General features: G+C 32.4%; 1 protein-coding gene across 1 annotated transcript in view; it reads right to left on the bottom strand.

Moving 5' to 3' along the window:
• Positions 1–19,892, bottom strand: part of dpy (fibrillin-like protein dumpy) — a 138,503-nt gene that overhangs the window by 81,728 nt on the left and 36,883 nt on the right. Inside the window, 5 exon segments of the mRNA XM_011496805.1 lie at positions 2–42; positions 777–893; positions 1,258–1,362; positions 2,851–3,046; positions 4,179–4,234. Of these exon segments, the coding sequence (XP_011495107.1) occupies positions 2–42; positions 777–893; positions 1,258–1,362; positions 2,851–3,046; positions 4,179–4,234 (515 nt within the window).

Below are 19,892 nucleotides of genomic sequence, written 5' to 3'. Positions count from 1 at the left end.
CGCATCGTGCGGCGACTATCGGGTCGTCGCACTCATTGATGTCTGAAACGACCGTCATCTTTTTTTAGTTATCTTTCATTTTCTTCCTTTTGCTTTTCACCTGCACGTGCCGGGGATTGTAGCGAACCCGCGGGAGATAGGATTAAGACCGAAGAATCGTCGTTTAAAGGATAATAATATTAGGGGAAGAACCAATGTCGATTTCTCGTCATTTTCTCCTTCGTTTCATGTAACATGGAAAAATAAGACGAATGCTTTCTCGCTCTCTTTCCATTAATTGAGTTCATGCAATTTATGAGTAAATTTTCGATGCAGCCGACAGCTTTTGAACTCTCGGTAATTCGTAAATAATTAATCGATTGCCGTTGGTGGATGAATGGCTGTTTTATAAATAATCGCTAGAGTCTACCGTTTGTAAGACAGTTAATAAGATAATCGTCCACGCGATTATTGTTATTATGAAACATCAAATTACTTAGCATCGTTGCTAAACCGTTTCATTAAATATTATTTACAAATGAGTTAAGTAAGATCGCAATTATGGAGCAATCAATGAATCCAATGGCAGTATTGTTTTAATGTAAATACAGACAGTCTATTGTGAGTTTGATCATTTACATTAATTAAGTCTAATGCAAATCCATAATTGTGAAATTATATCATCGGCCGAGAATGTTATATCGATTATTTGTATACTGCACTTAATCTTCCGTTACAGCTTTATTGAAATAAATATGTATGAGATACATGGAATATTCATATTAACGGATGTATACCTTCGCATTGGAAACCGTCGCCACGATATCCAGGATAGCAGGAACATTGAAAACTGCCGAGAGTATTCGTGCAGTGGGCAAAAATATCACAGGGTCGGTATTTGCATTCATTCTCATCTGGAAACAAGGAAAGCATGTGCGTAACTTTATTTATGTAATCCTAAATACATTTTCATAGAATTCAAAGAGCGCGACATAATGAAGTAAATTAGTTAAACATTAAAGGGTCTTGTTGAAATTAAATTATCATGGAATTAAATTTCAATAAAAATGAGTTTCGAAATTTACGAAGACCCACGAGAGATGCAAAAACAGATCGTTGCTCCTTGAGAAAATAATTATTGGGCTATTTATTCCCTTATTATTTCTTATTCTCCTGTTTCCTACAAACAGCACTTATTGACGAGGAAAATAATTTGATAATAAATTAAAAAAATAAATAAATAATTTTTTTTAAATTGAAAATAATTGGTGGACTAACCTGGAACCTGGCAGTTGCATCCACCGAAACCGTCATTGCAGTGGCAAACCGAATCGAGACAAACTCCATTCTGGCATACAGTGCCGTCCTCCTTGGTGCAGTCATCTATGATACATGGGATAAGGGTCAAGACAGATCAACACTTGACAAATTGTTCCGATTAAATGTTAGATTTGAACGCATAAGATTTAAATGCACAATATAGCATTTTATATTAAATAACATTTCGCTAATCAATCACTTACAAATTAATAGCAACAAATTTTGGTTTTTTTTTTTTTTAAAAAAAAAAAATCTATACAGAAATTAATCCCGATATCAAGCATTATTTATATCAACTACAATAAAATATTCATTAATATTCGTTTAAAAAATAGAAGATCAATAAGATTAAAAAAAAAATTAATATGAGAAATTTCTTGTCTTTATCAATGTATGTAAATGCCGAACATTATTTATTAAAATAATTCTAATAATTAAGTTTATCAGATAGCAAAATTAATAGCTTGGACACTGTCTTTTCCTCAAGAACATCAAGGATAACATTCAAGTTAAAAGGTAATATATTTTTTCTGTATATATATATATATATATATATATATATAAGTTTATAGTATTATATTTAAATATAAAAAAAAGTTTGGTAAGAATATAAAGAAAAAATTGTCACGTGTTTGTAAGAATCGTGTTCTACGATACATTCCACGAAATGAAAAGAAACTATCAATCAAAATCAATTTTCTTCTTAGTTAACGAAATGGCGTTCTCAATAAATTGAGGGAGAGGTTGGGGGGATGGGAGGTGGGTGAGATTACTCGATATTACTTGTATAAATATAAAGCATAAAAGAGCTTCTGTAAGATCCGAACCTCTTAGAGAATTCCGGTTATTGGGATTAGAATAAAATCTTACGGAGTTGCAGATTTGAGACGTGTGTGTGTTAAGGACGCGGACAATGAAAGTTGAAAGTATTTTAAATTGTGTAAGGAAATGGTACTCGATGCTCGTTAAATCGCATTATAGAGAGCCGTAATTCGTTCGAAAAACATACGTATGCACACATTGGCCTTGGAAAGAGGATAACGGCAGTTGGTAATTTTTTTTTTAGTAAGACCACGATTCCCGGTGGCAGCTAAGCAAAGGTTGTTAGTGTCTACTCGCACATCTTATATCCTTCGAAAATGATTTAGTGCCATGTACGTGTATTTGCATTAGAAACTCATGGATTGGTCAGTAGAGGACAGAGAATAATCAAAAGATATACTTTTCCTAATGGATTTCTGGTTTTGAGAATATTATTTTACCTTTTAAAATCTTTTTTTAGCGATACTTTTCTCGTGCATTCCGGCATCCATGAACCCTACACTTTCGCCTTCTTCATATTCAGGATATAAATGTAAGAGTGACATGTATTCATTACGGTGATACGCAAGGATATTATTACTTCTATTCAGTAGTAAATACTTTGACATATTGATAAGAGCGTGTGTAGTTTTACGTTGGCCGGTATATAGTTCATAATATAATCAAACTGACACTTCCATAAAGATTTTCAGAAAGAAGAAGAGTCAGAGTGAAACTTTGTGTACGCACCCGTGCACTTCAATCTGTCTCGATGTTCGTCACTGCCCTGAAAGCAGTCGATGTGATTGTCGCATAACTTCGAGAGCTGGAGCAATTGCAGGACATCTGTGGAAGCGTTCACCTGGCAACCAAAGTAGCCGTCCTCCAGATTCAGGAAGAACACTTCCCGTCTGAGTCCTCGCAAGAGTTCTGTGTGTGACTCGGTCTGCTAAAACATGCCCGCCACGTTTAAAGACTGCTTGCTTCTATCCATACGTGAATTAATCTCACACATCTTTGAGTATTAAATTTATACAATAAGTATATTCTTAAAGCAACGATTGAGTACGATCGATCAATACTCATTGGTCGCCTCGCTATTTTTGAATTATAATGCGTAGCTCAAATGGTCGATTGATTTTTTAGTTTCTGAATTTTTAAGTATAATTTTAAGTCTAGAATAATACAATACACCCAGAGAGTAATAATTCAGATGCATAACTTATTAAGAATACTAAAAGCAATTTTTTATAATATATTTCTAATTTTTAATAATTCGATTGATTTATTGGAAATTAATAAAACCATACATTTGCATGCGAAATACTCTAATCGCATTAGTTTTTTTTTTTTTTTTTTTTTTTTTTTTTATTCGTTTTGCATACTAATATCAGAATATTAGTATTATACAGACTTATATTAATATATAGAGAGTAATTCAATGAATAGTATCAGTAGAGTTCCAATATATTATAAAAATTGTAATATATTAACTACACATTGCTAATGTGCTCAATATCATATAGTTTATCATACATTATTTCAACTTCAATTTTATCGTTGTGTAGAATTTAACATTAATTTATGAAAACAACCTTAAATTAAATTTCTTTAATAATAAAATATAATAAAATTTCTTTAAATATAATTATGTAATGAAATATAAATAGTAAATTATAAACGAAATTTTTAATTAAAACATCAATAATGAAATTTATTCATATTTATTCATATTTTATTCATAAAAACAGCCAAATTTCTTTAATATTTTTTTCTTTTCTTTAATACATTAGCCAAGATTTATTGTATAACAATTCTTAAATACAGGATAATTTTTTATGCTATTTAAATAAATGTGAAGATTAATAGAATTAAAGATCAACCGCATTTCAAATAATTTAAAATTCTATGTGTTATCAGTAATTTTTTTTTTTTTTTTTTTTGTATGATTAAATTTTAATAAAATTAATTTTTATTATTATATAATTAGTCGCAAAACTCATACTAGCTAAATTTCGAAGAAAAAAAACGCAAAATAAATTATAAATATTTAAAAAATGTAATAAAACAATACTCACCGGATACAAAGATAGTAATATCCATACCAGCAACGGCCAAAGATATTTCATCTTTGCTGTAAATAAACAATAATTCATTAAAAATTAGAAGACAATTGAAAACAAATCACACGAATTGTAATACATGCTATACTGCAAATTATTTTCGCATATGCTAATTTCAAATGTACGAATAGGGTATTTTAGCATATTTTAAGAGTTTTTCAGTTAATTTTTTAATTTTATTATACTATTTCATTTAAGTCATTACACTAACACCATTGACGCCTGTTCATACTAAATTACAATGGAAGTAAAACAATCACGGATTCCCTTTCTATTATAAATATCTAATTATATGAAGATTTAATTAAAATATTTAATTATAATCAAGCTCTGGTCGTAAAAAGTTAAAAATTCTTTTATAACTTATCTACCCTCATTTACATTCAGCAACAATTTTTGTTTTTTTTTTTCAATTTTTTATATTTGATAACGTTCAATACACTAATTACTTTTCGTTTATATATCTTCATTTTCATGGAGTACTCAATTTTTTAGCCAAGAAAAATTATTTTATTATGATATTACTAGAAGATTTAAAAACTTAGTAATTAATTTTTTTGTATCTTCTGTATTGTATCGTAGGTATTATATTCTACAAAAACAAATATTCAGTTGCAATGTAATTTTATGCTATTATTATAATATTTACCATACACATCAAGTATTTTTATATTTGACAACATATGCTTATATAAAATATGAAAAAGAATGCATCGTCATTTAACTTCGGTAGCCGGTATCTAAATTTTGTGGACGTTTCTCGAGAAGCTAAGTGTACGCAAGATAAGTATAAATCCAAAATAATATACAATCTGGATGATAATTGACTCTGTTAATTGTAAAAAAGAACAATCAGCATTCGGGATAAAAGTAGTAAGTAAAGGTTGGCGGAAGTGAAGAATCGCTCGTTATATGTGTCGAAAGCGGAAGATGACGGCTTTCACTCTCATAAAGGCATTGTTGGGTTATCGAAACTCTTTCATCCTTATAATTCTTTAATCCTTACGTATAATACAAATTTATTTGATTGGATGAATTTTTCTGAAATTCTAGCTTTTTTCTGTCTTCCCAATCGATAATTAAATTTGGTGAGTTGGATAACCTAACCAATATCAATTAAATATTTATTCACATAGTAATACGCAATCCTTGTAATTAAATAAGATATCGATCCTATAATAAAGGAGAAAAAAGTTTTTTTAGAATAGATTGCTCTTCTAACAATCGTTCAGAATTTTTTCAATGATAATTATAAGTTTGTATTATTTTCTTTACGTATACCTGTATTACTTCCCTTAAAATCGTCATACTATATTTAAAGCTGTTATAATTGAAAAGTATTTCAATAATGCAAATCTCTATAATTCATAAATTTAAGATATTTTGACCATTTTCATACGCTATTACTTAAATCTGTAGATTAGTTGAAAAAAAGTGAAATTACAGCGATATTTCAAATAAGCGTCATTATATAAAATATTCAATTCAATGATATTTGAAATAACGTTCGTAAAGTTAACATTCTTCTTAAGACAAACATTTATGTTTATGGTATTGTAAAACTAATTCTAAGGTTTTGTTAAGTTAAATTGGTTAAGTTAATGTTTAAGCAATTGCTTAATTTAGAAATTATAAATCTCTACGTTGTTGTATAAAGCTGGATCTTTGAATTTCGTCGTCGAAAAGTCGCAGTTGAAGATATTCTCTGTATAAAATTTGTCGAATCGGTGAATTTGTGAGCAACATTATCAAAATGCAACCACAACATCCGTCCCGTGTTCTTTTTTTTAAAAATCATACGATTGCGTATCGCGATCGCCCTGAATGAACACGCGAGTAGTCAAAAGACGACAGATTACCACAAAAGGCCAAGGACAATTATGGATAATTGAATAAAAGAGCGACATGACGCCAGGGAATTAATGTGTTGGGACTCACTTGTGCAGGGAAGCGCAACCACGCGTGCCCTCAAACACCTGTTAGCTTCGTCATCGGCCATCATTTGCCCCCGAGATCCTCCCCCGCTATCCTCCTCACCTGTCTCTCTTTATAAATACTCCCCATGCTCGGTCTTTCATTTCAATTTCACTCAAACCTCTTTATTTAGATATGGGAACGGTTTTTTTGGCGAACGACTATTCGCGTTCGTTTTACGTTCTCCGACTACTTGTTGTTTTTCTTCTTTATATCCATCCGAGCATGTTATTTAACTTATGCAGTTCAGGACTTCCATACGGGAGCTCTCCGTAATATTCACCTAATTGCTAATGCATCTTCCTATCCGAAGTAATATGAGGTAATACGAGGTAATACAAGGGCATCCTCGCGTAATCTCATAAAATTTCAATTTCATTGAACCGCAGTTGGAGGTACGAGAGCCCCGTGAGATGAGAAAGCGTCCGAGAGACCGAGGGCATTCGAGAAATCATACTTAATATTAGCGTTGATAGCATTGTTTTATAATAATGCTACTGCCCGCGTTTCGACGTAATAAGATATTGTAAATTTTAGGGAATCGCACAGCTGTCTTAAAAATGGATTTGTCCAGTATTTTTTGCATACAAAGTCGTGCTTAATAACCTAGGCGAGTCACGTGATGATAAAGCGCGTTCCCGAATAAAGGGCTCTTCAGGAGCTCTCGTGTTATTATGAAATGAGCTTGCGGCAACTTGTCAGTGTAACGATGCAAAGAGATAAATACTGCGCGCGTCTTAGTCTCGCGAGGTTGTTTAAAGTTAAGGACGCAGAGGTATCAATCAGAGGTATGAAATCGCGGGCCTACGTAAGTCTATAATTATGTTAAAGCTGAGATGGGTAATGATTTAAGGAGGAATCGCGCGCTACACTGAAAATTGGGATTTATGTACAGGACGCTGCTAATGGTAGCCGTTGCTCTTGATAATAACTATACGTCGTCGTTGTCGTCGCTCGCTCTCTCTCTCTCTCTCTCTCTCTATCTCTATGAGTCTATCCTCTCTACAATCTTTAAATCATTCGACGCTGCTTTTTTCGCTTCTGCTGACGCATTTCCGTGTAGTACAAATACTAAGTACACATATTTACTTTGATCCTCTTCAATTATTTTCTTCGAATGCAGAGTAAAAAGCAAAGTAATAACTGCATATGCGCTTTATGGTCCCAACGTTATTAAAGGCTTTAATTTTGTATGTTCTTTTGGGCACAGGTGCTCGCAATGAAAGTTTTAACACGTCTGTTTTTTTATCTGTTCCATCCATGCCATTTAGGCCGTGGCTTTTACAATTTTGGTCACCAAATATAACCCAGATAATTTATTATTATCCTAAAAGCAAGCGATAATTAGTGAAATTGTGTATTACTTTATGCGCTTGTAGAGAATATTAGTTAATGATATTTTAATAACGCTGAATTATTTCCATCTGCCAGGATTTCAATACTTGCTTATAAATTGCATATAAATGCATTAAAATCTCATGCCTTCTATATTATGGAAGAAGAAAATTTTATTCATAAAAAGAATATTCTGGAAATCAGAAGAACATTTCAATAGAGCTCATTTTTCAATGAACCATAGTACTTTGACTGTCATTCTAATTAAGCTATAACAATTAATTGAACAACATATTATTATTAGTATGTGTTAATTAAAATTGCACGTTTAACGTTATATCAATTCAGTCTATCGAAATTAATTTTTTAATATGAATCTTGTCTTTATTATTGAACGTTTTATCTTATTTAGGAAAAATTTTAATTATCTTGAAGTTGAAAGTATACACTTATTAAATTTCTACATTATAATACTATGGTAAATATAATAAATAAATATTTCAGAGTAATTATAATTTTGACGCAAGTTAATCTAACAGTAAATCATTAAATTTATAATTAGGAATTATATAATTAGGAAGTAATGTATGAAATTTTCCGTTTTACCGAATGTTAAATACAATGATCATAACAATATGTAAAAAGTACTCAAACATATTTCACCGACTTAATACATTGTGATAAATTAATTTTACTCATTTTCAACTTTTAAAAATTAATTACATTAGTAATTTAGTCGATTTAATTTGGTATGAATTTTATGAGAATTCTTCTCAAATACATCGCATACATATCTATCTTATATGAATTTTAATTATTTATATTAAAAATATTAATAATATATAATCATAATAATAATAATTATAATATAATAATTATAAAATATACATGGACAAAATAATATGTTTTGAAAAGAGTCTACTAATAGTTTGCAAAATTCTATATAAATATTAAAATTTTTACAGTGAATAGTTAAAATTCATAAAAAACAGTGCACACGTATTATTACAGGCAGGCAGGCAGGCAGGCAGGCACACACACACACACACACACACACACAAAACATAACACAACACAAACATTTATATTTAATTCTATATGGTTTTATTTGGTAGACTATTTTCAAAAAGAAATTATTTTTTCATCCTTCTATAAAAAAATACATTATAAATTGAGAATAATGTTTCATTATTCCTCTTGATTATCATTAGTTTTATTATTTAAAAGCATTAGAAAGCGAATAAATTATAAATATTACCAATTGAAAGAATTGTATGCTAATTAGTACTGATAAATTACGAATGTCATTTATGATAGATAATAATGTTATTACCAACAATTGTGATACATATTTTTAAATACTGTAACAATGCAATCAACATGATACAAGATTTCATTAGTTTAACAAATAAAATATTTATAAATGCAGATGCTGTTTTAAAAACTATTATAATGTAACATACTTTTCTTTAAATGGATAGTGCGTGCAATTCAAAGATATAAAGATAATTATGGCGTAATATAATTGAGCAATTGGCTACACGATATATATATATATATATATATATATATATATATATAAATATATACAGTAAAAAGGAGGCATAAATATATAAAAATATTCCTTTTATGGCAACTTTATGTAACACGTAGAATAATAATATAAATACTCGTCTTTGACTGTGGTTGGGGCTGCCGCATTAGTACCTTAAAGCAGGAAGAAAATCCTTCTATAAACATTAATCCATCCGTACCATGACCCGAAGGATTTTAATTGGCATGCAGCATTCAAAATGCAAACACTATTCGTGTATGTGAGATTCCTGAATAATTGCATAATAAAGATGCATTATGATTTAGATGCAAGGTTTACGGTTAAAAGAGTTTAAGGTAGATTATTGTATCTTCCGAAATCCTTATGCCTGCATAGTATGATTCCATCTTATACATTAATTATACGCGAGCACTTTTTTGGCTAATTTCATTGTCTGTATAAAGAATACTATATAATTTTCATATATTTTATTCTATTGTGATATAATTATAAATCCATATTTCTTTATAAAGTAAATATATAATATTATTTTTGCAATCACGGTAATTTAGTATATTAAGAATAAATTTCTTGACTTGCATTATGAAAAATAACGTACACTTTAATATTAAAAATGTTTTTTGACAAATGTTTTATTCTCTGTGTGTTTTAATACTGATAGTCCCCAGAGCGTCATAATGTAAAAGAAACCGTATTTGGTAAAGATCCCATGACACGATTTTATCTTTTTTTCGAATAATCATTTACATAATACGTGTCACTATTTTAAATACGAATAGAGGTAAGTGCTATATGCAACTTGTTTTTGTGCGGTAATATTTGCACCGTAGTATATGCATTAATTTGTATTTTCTATTTGTAGTTTTATAACAAGTATATAATAATCTATAGCAGTGGGCATGCAAGTGAGAGATTAAAAATAAAATGGTCTTATGCTGTAACTGACGTAATTTGAAACATAAAAGAGATTTTTATAGAAGTGACGATGATTTCTATTCATTTTAATTTTTAAATTATTTGTTTCTTATGAAAAACGTATATCACTTTATGTCAATTTTCACAAGTCACATATGATTATTACAAATAATTGAAATTTGAGTTAAGATGAGATTTTAATATTTTGAGTATTTTGACAATTTTCTTATTACCTTACATCATTTATTACGTCATTACTTATAGAAAACTTCTGATAATACTTTATTCCGAATCTATTATAGTTTATACACGCGTTATGTGATACTTGTTCCTTTAATAAGTCAAATTTATTGTTGGCAAATATATTTACAAAATCTCAATAAAAAAATATAAACTTTTTTCCCTATGCAGTAAATATTATGTCAAATTCACAGAAGCTAAGTCATACAGACAGTTTATTTTCAACAACTTGAATAGCTGAATTAGTTGTTCAACATTTAAAGAATATTCTTTAAAAGTAATTTTTGTTAGATCTTAAAAATAAAGATGTGAAATATCTACTATATAAAAATTAATAGTTTAATCATAGCTTGAAATAGACATGAAGTTAAAATACATTAAGGTGATAAAATAATTAAATCTACGCGTTAGTACGTTAATCAACTTCGGATACAATACCTTTTTATAACTTGTCAACATGATCTTGAAAAAAAAATTAGAATACATAAGTATTTAAAAAACAATAAATTTATCAATAGTTAAATATCTAAACAACTCTATATTTTTCAACGAGAAAGTACTGTCCTAAAAATCTATATAATCATGAATATTTGCGTTCTATTCAATCAGTATGCATCTCACAAAATGTTTTTTGCAGCCCTTTTCTAGAACTCGTGTGTCTGAATTTCGCAAACGTACCATCAGGCGTACCCTCTTTTCTACGTAATTATGGTCGTTCAACTGTTTCTTTCCATTTCCAAATTCGCCGGCTTGTGTCTCGTACATTCCTTATGTGGCGACATCTCCCTTTCTCTCTCACTCTCAGTGTCACCTCACTCTCACCTCACTGTCAGTGTCACCTCACTCTCACCTCACTCTCACTCTCACTCTCACTCTCACTCACTCACTCACTCACTCTCTCTCTCTCTCTCTCTCTCTCTCTCGCTCTCTCTCTCTCTCTCTCTCTCTCTCTCGCTCTCTCTCTCTCTCTCTCTCTCTCTCTCGCTCTCTCTCTCTCTCTCTCTCTCTCTCTCTCTCACACACACACGAATGCAATGACAGTGAATAAGTACGAAATACCTTAAAGAATTCACCGCAGAACATTTATTATAAAATGTATTCAATAATACTGTAGCGTGTATAATTGCGAGTGAAAAGTATTTGTATATGCGGAAGTGTTGGTTTTATTCTTTGAACTTATGGGTATAGGCATTGTAAAGTAATACCATAATTAAGGAATAAGAACTCGACGCATTTGTTTCTCTTTTTCGTGTAATGTTCGAAAGACATTTTCTTGCAAGTAATCTGATAAATGCTGTTAGATTACAAGAAATATTGTAATTGAGTAAAAATTTCGTTATATCGCTATGTTATTAATATTTTATTTTAAATGTGTTTGAATTTAGATTCTTATGAAATTGAAGTTTAAAAACTTCTTTGAAATTATCTTTTTGTTTCTTAATATGTATTTATGCATGTAGAAATATCAATTTTTTTAGCAGAATATTATTGATTAAAAAACTATATTGATTAGAAAAATTGCTTATTTATCAGCAACAATATTTATTTTCAATTGAGTTTTCATATCCGCAGTGAATTAAATGGTTAAATATGTTAAACAGTGTTGCTATTAATTAATAGATATAGTTAAAAGATATTAGAATATCGAACGAGTTGGGATATGAAGAATGTACTGCTAAGGTTAATCACAAAAGCTACATTCGCTCATTCATGGGGCTGTTTACACTGTTGTATACTATTATAGGGGAACAGACTACACATCCTTTGTTTCTTTTTTCTCCCAAGCCACCATAATAATTTGTAATGCGTCGCAACGTATATGGGTCGACAAGTAGTTTTCGATGATTGCGAGCCATCGATGATTCATCATCCGACTTTACGAGTTCCCTGGAACGGATATTATTTCTCTTTCCTTTCTGCCTTTTTAACGTAGGTAACTTCCTACGCATTTGCTTCGAGAAAATGTATTGGACAAAAGTATTTCATGTCAAAATCATATATCGAAGATTGCGCCAAGCAAAATAATCAGAAGTGCTGGACGAATGCAATTATCGAAAAAATACTTATTTTGGTAATTATGAAACCTCACTGCTTCTTCTCTTGATATGGATGAATGTGTTATCCAGACACCGTTATCGAATTTCTGTCTTTACAAGGCTTTCAGTGAAATTTCCCAGTGAAGGCCATTCAAACTAGTAAAAAATCCAGATCCATCACAACGATACATTTCGTTTGTTTTAATTGTAATTATCTGAAAGTTAAGAATATATATATATATATATATATATATATATATATATATAGCTCAACTAACGAGCAATACCATAATTACTATATCAATTAAATTTGCTGATTATTACAAAGTTGGCTCAATCGCAATGTCGAATAAGTGCACAAAAAAAGATAACTTTTAATTTGTTATAATTGATTATGTTAAATTATTTTAAAAGTTTAATAGTTTAAAAGCAAACGAGGCCCGTTGAGCGTAGCTCTTTTGTTTTTCCATATAAGACACTAGAACTATGATGGTTTTCAAACGCCTCTAATTTATATTTATAAAAGGACACTATGTTTAAATTATCATTAGAACTTTATTTTCGCAGTAGTCATCATTATTGACTTACAATTTGAAATGCATAACAATTACGAGGAAACAACGAAATACAATGAACGTTTGTAGTACAATAAGAGATAACAATTTAACATTTACATCGTCGGGATATAAATTATCGTGATTTAGAGCTGGATGCCTCATACAGGTGGAATTTCAGTGCTCAATGGACGAATAGAGCTACACAGATTCCTAAGGTATGTGAATTCTTCGCTTTTTCAACGCCATCTGCCGCCGCTACCGCTACCGTTGTCGCCGCCTCTGCCGCCTTCCCTTTCCCTCCCCCCGTTCCACGCCCGCATCTTAGATGCGATTTTTGCCAAGTCGGCTGGCGCAATAAGTTTTCCGATCGAGTAACGTCTTGCTTCCCGCCCGAGCGATTTCTTCAACGGCCCTGGAATTACACGCGCGCCTCATGCATAAATACACGCGTGCTCGCTACATTGCAACAATGCTGATATTATGGTAGGGTGGACCTGTGCTCCGAGTCCGTTACAATTCGGTGAGATGGGCACTTCGTTGGAGAACGATGAGAGTTAAAGAACTTCCGTTTTTTCGCCATGAACCACAACGTGAAGGGGCATTGGTACGAAAATGGTGCTCCGCGGCAGGCTTTTTCTTTTGACTGGGAATAAAAAATTGAGCGAGCGAGTAATGGAGCTGTTTATGCGCCTGAGCCACACATTGCGTAATAATAATGCAACAACGTTTGGCAAACTTGGTCGCCTGCATGCAGAGTAACGTTTTTCCTTAAGAAGTCACGAAGGAGAGAGAAGCTTCTCTATTTTCCGAAAACTCTATTTCATGTGAAGCGATTTATTTGTCACACATATGAAGTCTATAAGGCCTGCTTATAGAGCTCATTGGAAACTATGTTTTCTAAGTACATTGTTTGTATTAATTGTAGTACCATGAAATAAATAGTTGAATTTTCTATTGGATTAGAAAAAGATTTGTCAAAAGTCTTTATATTGACTACAATGGCTGAAGCACTTTTTGTAGCAATTTCATTATCCAAATAAGGAACGAAAAATCAAGAGAAAGTTTAGCACCTCATTATTTGCTTAATAAACTGAGTACGAAATATGACCATAATTATGTATAAACAATAATTAAGTAGCTGAGCTTCATTATTAAGCGAACGGGGAAAAAGTATATCTCGATCAAATCGCTTTACAAAATGTGGCATTATGTTGAATTCTAGATATATATATATATATATTGCGTAGCAAAACTATTGATTTGCATTCGACAACTTTCTCAAAATATGCTAATATTTGTATGTAAAATTGAATGTATTCTAAATATATTAACACAAACCATTTATTTTTTTCTCCAATGTAAATGTTAACGACAGTAAAATAAAAAATGAATTGTAATTTTTTTTTTCTTTAAAGACAATGGAAAGTAATTAGTAAACGTGTTATTTTTCACAGATCGAGCAGTTTTATTTAAATTTATAACCCACAGACATGCAACTTCTTAAATAAATAATATCAAAAATTTCATAATTTCATTTCATAATAAATTTCATAATAAGTAAAACTTGATTTATAAATTGTCAATAATAATTATCGATGTTGCAGTTACGTTAACTTAATGAAGTTAAATTGTATTACTAATAAAATAAAAATAATTTTTTATTTATTTAAGTATTGAGATGAGCTCATTGTAACTCTTATTTAATTTGCGTAAAAATTGTTATTACATTGAGACGTGAGTAAACGTGTAATATAGACGAACATTTTTTTTTATTATCATCGTACAGTTTGTATCAATGTTTTGAGGCTCATGATTTTATATTGATTTTCAAAATATCAGTTTTAATATAATAATTCACATCTCGAAAGTATTAAATTATAGTTGGAATGCAATTGTTTTTTTTTTTTTTTTTTTTTTTTTTTATTATTATTGTTAAAATTGTACAAAGTATATTAGTTAATTGAAATGTCCCATCATTGTACATAATTCATTGTGCTTGTACGTAAGTATTTAATGAGCGAATGTTAATCGACGATAATTTTATTTAATTTGAATTTCATAAAGACAGTGCGATGCTCTTTGGAAGATTCATCGTCTGCTCAGTGTTCTTACGCTAGAACCCGAGTCCGAGGACAAGGAAGTAGTAATATCTTGCACCAATTAGTGCCGCACTCGCGCATAAGGATAAAAATAACGACTTTTTCATCTTCCTTCATTTTCACAGACGTCAAGAAAGAAGAGCTTAATATCGGCAGAGGCCATTATTCGTGGGGCCGAGAATCAATTTGAATGGCGATCGTCTCGCCACGGAAGTGCCTGCGCTATTACGAGTGTACCTTAACGAGATGTACCATAAGGACTTGTCTAATGACGCTGCTGATAGTCCATATAATGACGACGTAACCATACAATATGCGAGGCTCAACAACACCCGATCAACTTTACGACATTGGTATCAATTCCAATTGCAACATTGTCCCGAATAGTTTCTATGTATATAGATAGTGATACATCGGTGATGGGACAATGCGATCGACATGGCAGCATGCACAGATACGAGCTGCAGGCAAAAATGATGAAAATGGCGATGGTGGTTCGTTTACCAGTGAAAGAAATATGCCGTTTTTCACGACCAGTGTACTAAAAACTGTAGTTGCGCAACTTCATTAAGTAATTTTTTATTCTAAGTGTAAAAAAAGTCTGTATTTTCTTTTATGATCGTGAGGTGAACAGTTGTTTCGCCGCTCAATACATTCCTTCCTTACATTGTGGATGCACAATGCGAGCATTCTGCCTTTCTTACAGCATTTCGTGTGCTCAGCCATTTATAAAACTACTCTATTTTTCCGAGGTTTGGCAAGCCCGTAGCATTCACGATTAATTCTTCACGCGGTAAGTTGCTGCGTGAATAATCGCGACGAGTCGAGATCTCAGAAAAATAACGTATGCACCGATCACCGCTGTCTGATAATGTTATTGGCGTTCGGGTTGGACTTACAAGAATTCATGTACACCATCGTCGACGACGCTGGAGTGAAAAAATCGATGAGCAAACTTTACGTGATTCCTTGTGAGCGGCATCTTATGCGTTACACGATAAGCCAGAAACAGAAAAAAGTAATTATTTACACGATTTAATGTTTTATTATCTACAATCTATCTTCATCGAGTACACTAACTTCCCGTTGCTCTTCTTATACAACGAATTTAATAATTCAATCTCAAGCTACTTATGTAATGTTCTTCATTCGGAGCAATATTGAAAGTTGAGTCCATACAAGGGAAAAAGCCGAAGCCCTAAATGCGTGAATAAAAGTTGGGATCTGGCGGTGATGATGTTGGCGTTAGCGGTGGCGAGGGGAAGCGATACGTTGGAAATGCAAGTGATCGTCCTTCGCTTTTAATTATTCTTGGCGTCGAGCCACCGTTCCGATGAGGAGCCCGAGCAAGTCGGAGTTGGAGTCAAGGACCGAGGCCGCGTCGCGTCGGACGTCGCGCCGAAGCTTCTACTCCTGGCGTATAACGCACAACGCTTTTTTGCTTTTTATCTTCGTGCAAGCCTTTCGAGATTTCTCTCAGCCAGCCTATTCCTCCTGTCAATCGATCGCAATTGCGAGTAACAAGAGATAAAGCGTGCAAATGGATAAGCAAAATCTTTGTGCTATGCTCTTGCTTACCTCCCGCATTCTTGTTTTTTTTTCTCTTTTTCTCGACTCTCTTTGCTCCGTTGTATTAATGATGAAAGAGTCGTCGAGTAGTTGTAGCGACTACTCGGAGAGTGTAAATGAAGTGTTAAGAGGTGTATGCTAACGAAAGCTCTTAACTATGTTGGGATTACAAACGGTTGTTAAAAAAAAAAAAAAAAAAAAAAAAAATAAAAAAAAACAGTTATAAAAAAAAAAAAAAAAAAAATAAATTAATAATAATAATAATAATAATAATAATAATAATAATAATAAAAAGTAAAAAAAACGGATAAACGGGATAATATAAATTTTCTTTGAATTGTTCATCGTTTTACTTTCATCGATTCTGCGAAAAAGAATTTTGGCTATTTGAATGAGCTCGTCCCGGTTCGATCCATACTTTTTAAGGTTAAGATTCTTCGCAGTTATTTCGTCGGCCTTGAGAATTTTCAAGTTTAGCGTGACGTAAGTTCTTCCGGCCGGTGCTGTATGCATACGTTTAAATGCGCTTTCAAAACTTTCAATGGTAATATATTATCGTTGGCGAGAGGATTACGAGTGTTAAATAACACGAGATGATTAGGTACTCTTTGAAATACCTTATTAATGGACACTGAAATAACATTAGTCAAAACGAATTGGACATATTGATTACGATAAATCCCGTTCGATGTATACGAGCTATAAAATAATCAAACAAAGCATCTCCATAAGGTGTTGAAAGTTCTATCGTATAGCCAATGTTTAGCTATTTATCACGAAGTTTTTAGATTTTATCTCAATTAATTCTATCGGACGATTAAATACTGGAAGTTTTGATGGCATTTTTGTGATGTCTCATTCGATAAAATTACGGCTTTTTTCATCATCTAAAATATGTCGCGAGAGTATAACATTTTGAAAAGACTTTTATCTCTCTTTCTTTTCCTTTGATAAATTGCTGCACTACGTGTATCGAGCTATTTATTCAACAAACAATAATAAAGTAATAATTAATATTAATAGTGTGTACAAAAGATAGATTATTCGCGTACACGTGTTTCGGTTAATATAAGAAATGAATTATTCAAATTAATACGCAAAGTGTATAAATCATAAATATTCTTCTTAAATGCTATAAATTTCGTTTGTATGATTTAACGATTCCTTACAAATTCTACAGTAATTTCTAAAATGCCTATGAGCGAGCATACTTTAATAATATAATTTTTCAATGACATATTTGTAAAGGGTGAATGGAAACAAATTTTTTTACGTTCGTTTTACCGTTACATTACATGCATAATTTTCAAGAATTATTCAAAATTCGCTTTTTATCGAAAATTAAGTATTTTTAACTACTTTTTACAATTATGAAATCTATCACTTTTACTCTTGGAAGTCAAATTGAAGTTACTATTTCATATTATCAGATAATTTACAAACTAACTTTTTTTAACATTCGTCTTACCGTTACATTATAAGCATAATTTTCATGAATTATTCAAACTCGGCTTTTTATCGAAGATTAAGCATATTTGATACGACTTTTCACAATTATGAAATCTATCATTTTTATTCTTGGAAGTCGAATACAAATTAGTATTTCATATTATTAGACAATTTACAAATTTCCATTATTCCACAATACGCTCTTATGAATGTATAAGGCTAAGGCGAAATGCCTGTGAAGAATTTATTAGTATTATTCGGCTGAGGGGGTCCTCTTGCAAAAACAATCTCGAGCGCCTGAAAGTAAGTTTTAATAAATGCAAAAGCACGCGAAGCGTCGAGGGCCCATTTTATGTATATGATATACACTTTATGATTCCCGTAGTCCCGAAAGGGGCGATGGGTGCAATGCGCCGTCGCGGAAGATGATAACGAGAAGCGGGTAGACGAAGAATGTGCGCGGCGAAGGGACGAGTCGAAGCGTCTGTTACCTGTGGCAACATCCGGCATGATTTAACAAAGCGGAATAGCCGAGCGCGCCCGTATGCATAGGAATTGTCGAGTCGAGCCGACTTATAAACTTTCAATATGCTGAAACACGTTGTGACTGATACGAACGAAGCGTTCTGTCTACAATATCATCTCTATATCGCCGATTCCTGATTTATCTTTCGATTTATCATTAAACGAGCATAAGCACATTGACAATTATCGTATAAAGTACTCCAGTGATTAGAGGTAACTAGGAAATAAACAGTTATAAGGAACCAAATTTCACTATTACATGGTTTAATAGACGTTGAATAAATAAGGAAATGCACGCATTTCCTGGTTACGACATTTTCCTGTGTTATATTATTCATGTTTTCTCGAAGATAATCCATAGAGGAGTTTAATCGCCACCTTTCGATAAGTAAATCTCGCGTTCTTGTTGTTTCAAACCTTTTGTCAAGCGATTTATACTTTCGATACGACCGTTGCTTTCCGTGAACATGTACTCCTGCGTGTGACGTGGTCGCCCACTCTCAAACGAAGTGGGGGTAAAAGAGAAGGGCGTGAGTCGATAACAACATTTCGTCGTGTCCCCCGCTCGGTAGCGCCAATACGTCTTCGAAATTTTTTTTTTTTTTTTGGTCGGCGCACGCGAGCCCTGAAGTGAAAGTGAAACGGTCCGGCACGCATGCGTCGAATTTTGGAGCCCGCGCCAGCACCCACGCGAGCCCTGAGCTCTGATTTCGCTTTCGACGTTCGTCTTGACTCCCATTCCGGTCTCGTTTAAGATTGATAGATCGATACACTCGGACAGAGAAGGAGGGAGGGACGGGAGTAACAGTGAGGGGCGAGGAGAGGAGGGAGAAGAGAATTTTGTTTCCCTTCAGTCATCTCTAGCTAGTCGATTTAACGAGATCGCATATATTTAGCGCGAGTTAAGGCCGAAGGACGAGTCGTCGTGGCGCGAGGGGAGCCAATGATTGAGTTGTTATTTGCTAAACTGAAACAAATAACGGGAAACGTAATCGGCTAAGTGTATTCATGCTCGATGTGCGGGCTCTCCGTCACAAGGGATCGACTATTTTTCTATAGACAACTTTTTCTCCAAAACTATTAACTACGACTATTCAGTTCACTCTTTCTTACTCTCACTGCTCTCGCTATCAATGAAATTCGAGCTTACTTTGTTAAATTTAATATGCCGAGTTTTTCAAGATTTGTAATATTGAGTATGGAAATAAGGGTAGATCTTATTTACCGATAAATGTTTATAATGAAAAAAGCCTATTCACTTTATTGGATAAGAACGAAAGGGCAGAGTCAAAACTCAGCAAAGACTTAGCTAACTATCTATGCGACTGATCTATTCGAGCGGTGGTTGCCTTGCCGCCATTATCCACTCCAACGACATCGTAGTGTATTTGTCGGTGAGCGCATTGATCCTGTTA

This window comes from Ceratosolen solmsi, unplaced genomic scaffold, assembly GCF_000503995.2.
Source record: "Ceratosolen solmsi marchali unplaced genomic scaffold, CerSol_1.0 scaffold29, whole genome shotgun sequence".
Classification (NCBI taxonomy): Eukaryota; Metazoa; Arthropoda; class Insecta; order Hymenoptera; family Agaonidae; genus Ceratosolen; species Ceratosolen solmsi.
Note: the sequence above shows the minus strand (reverse complement) of the source record. Positions and strands in the feature narration are given on the sequence as shown.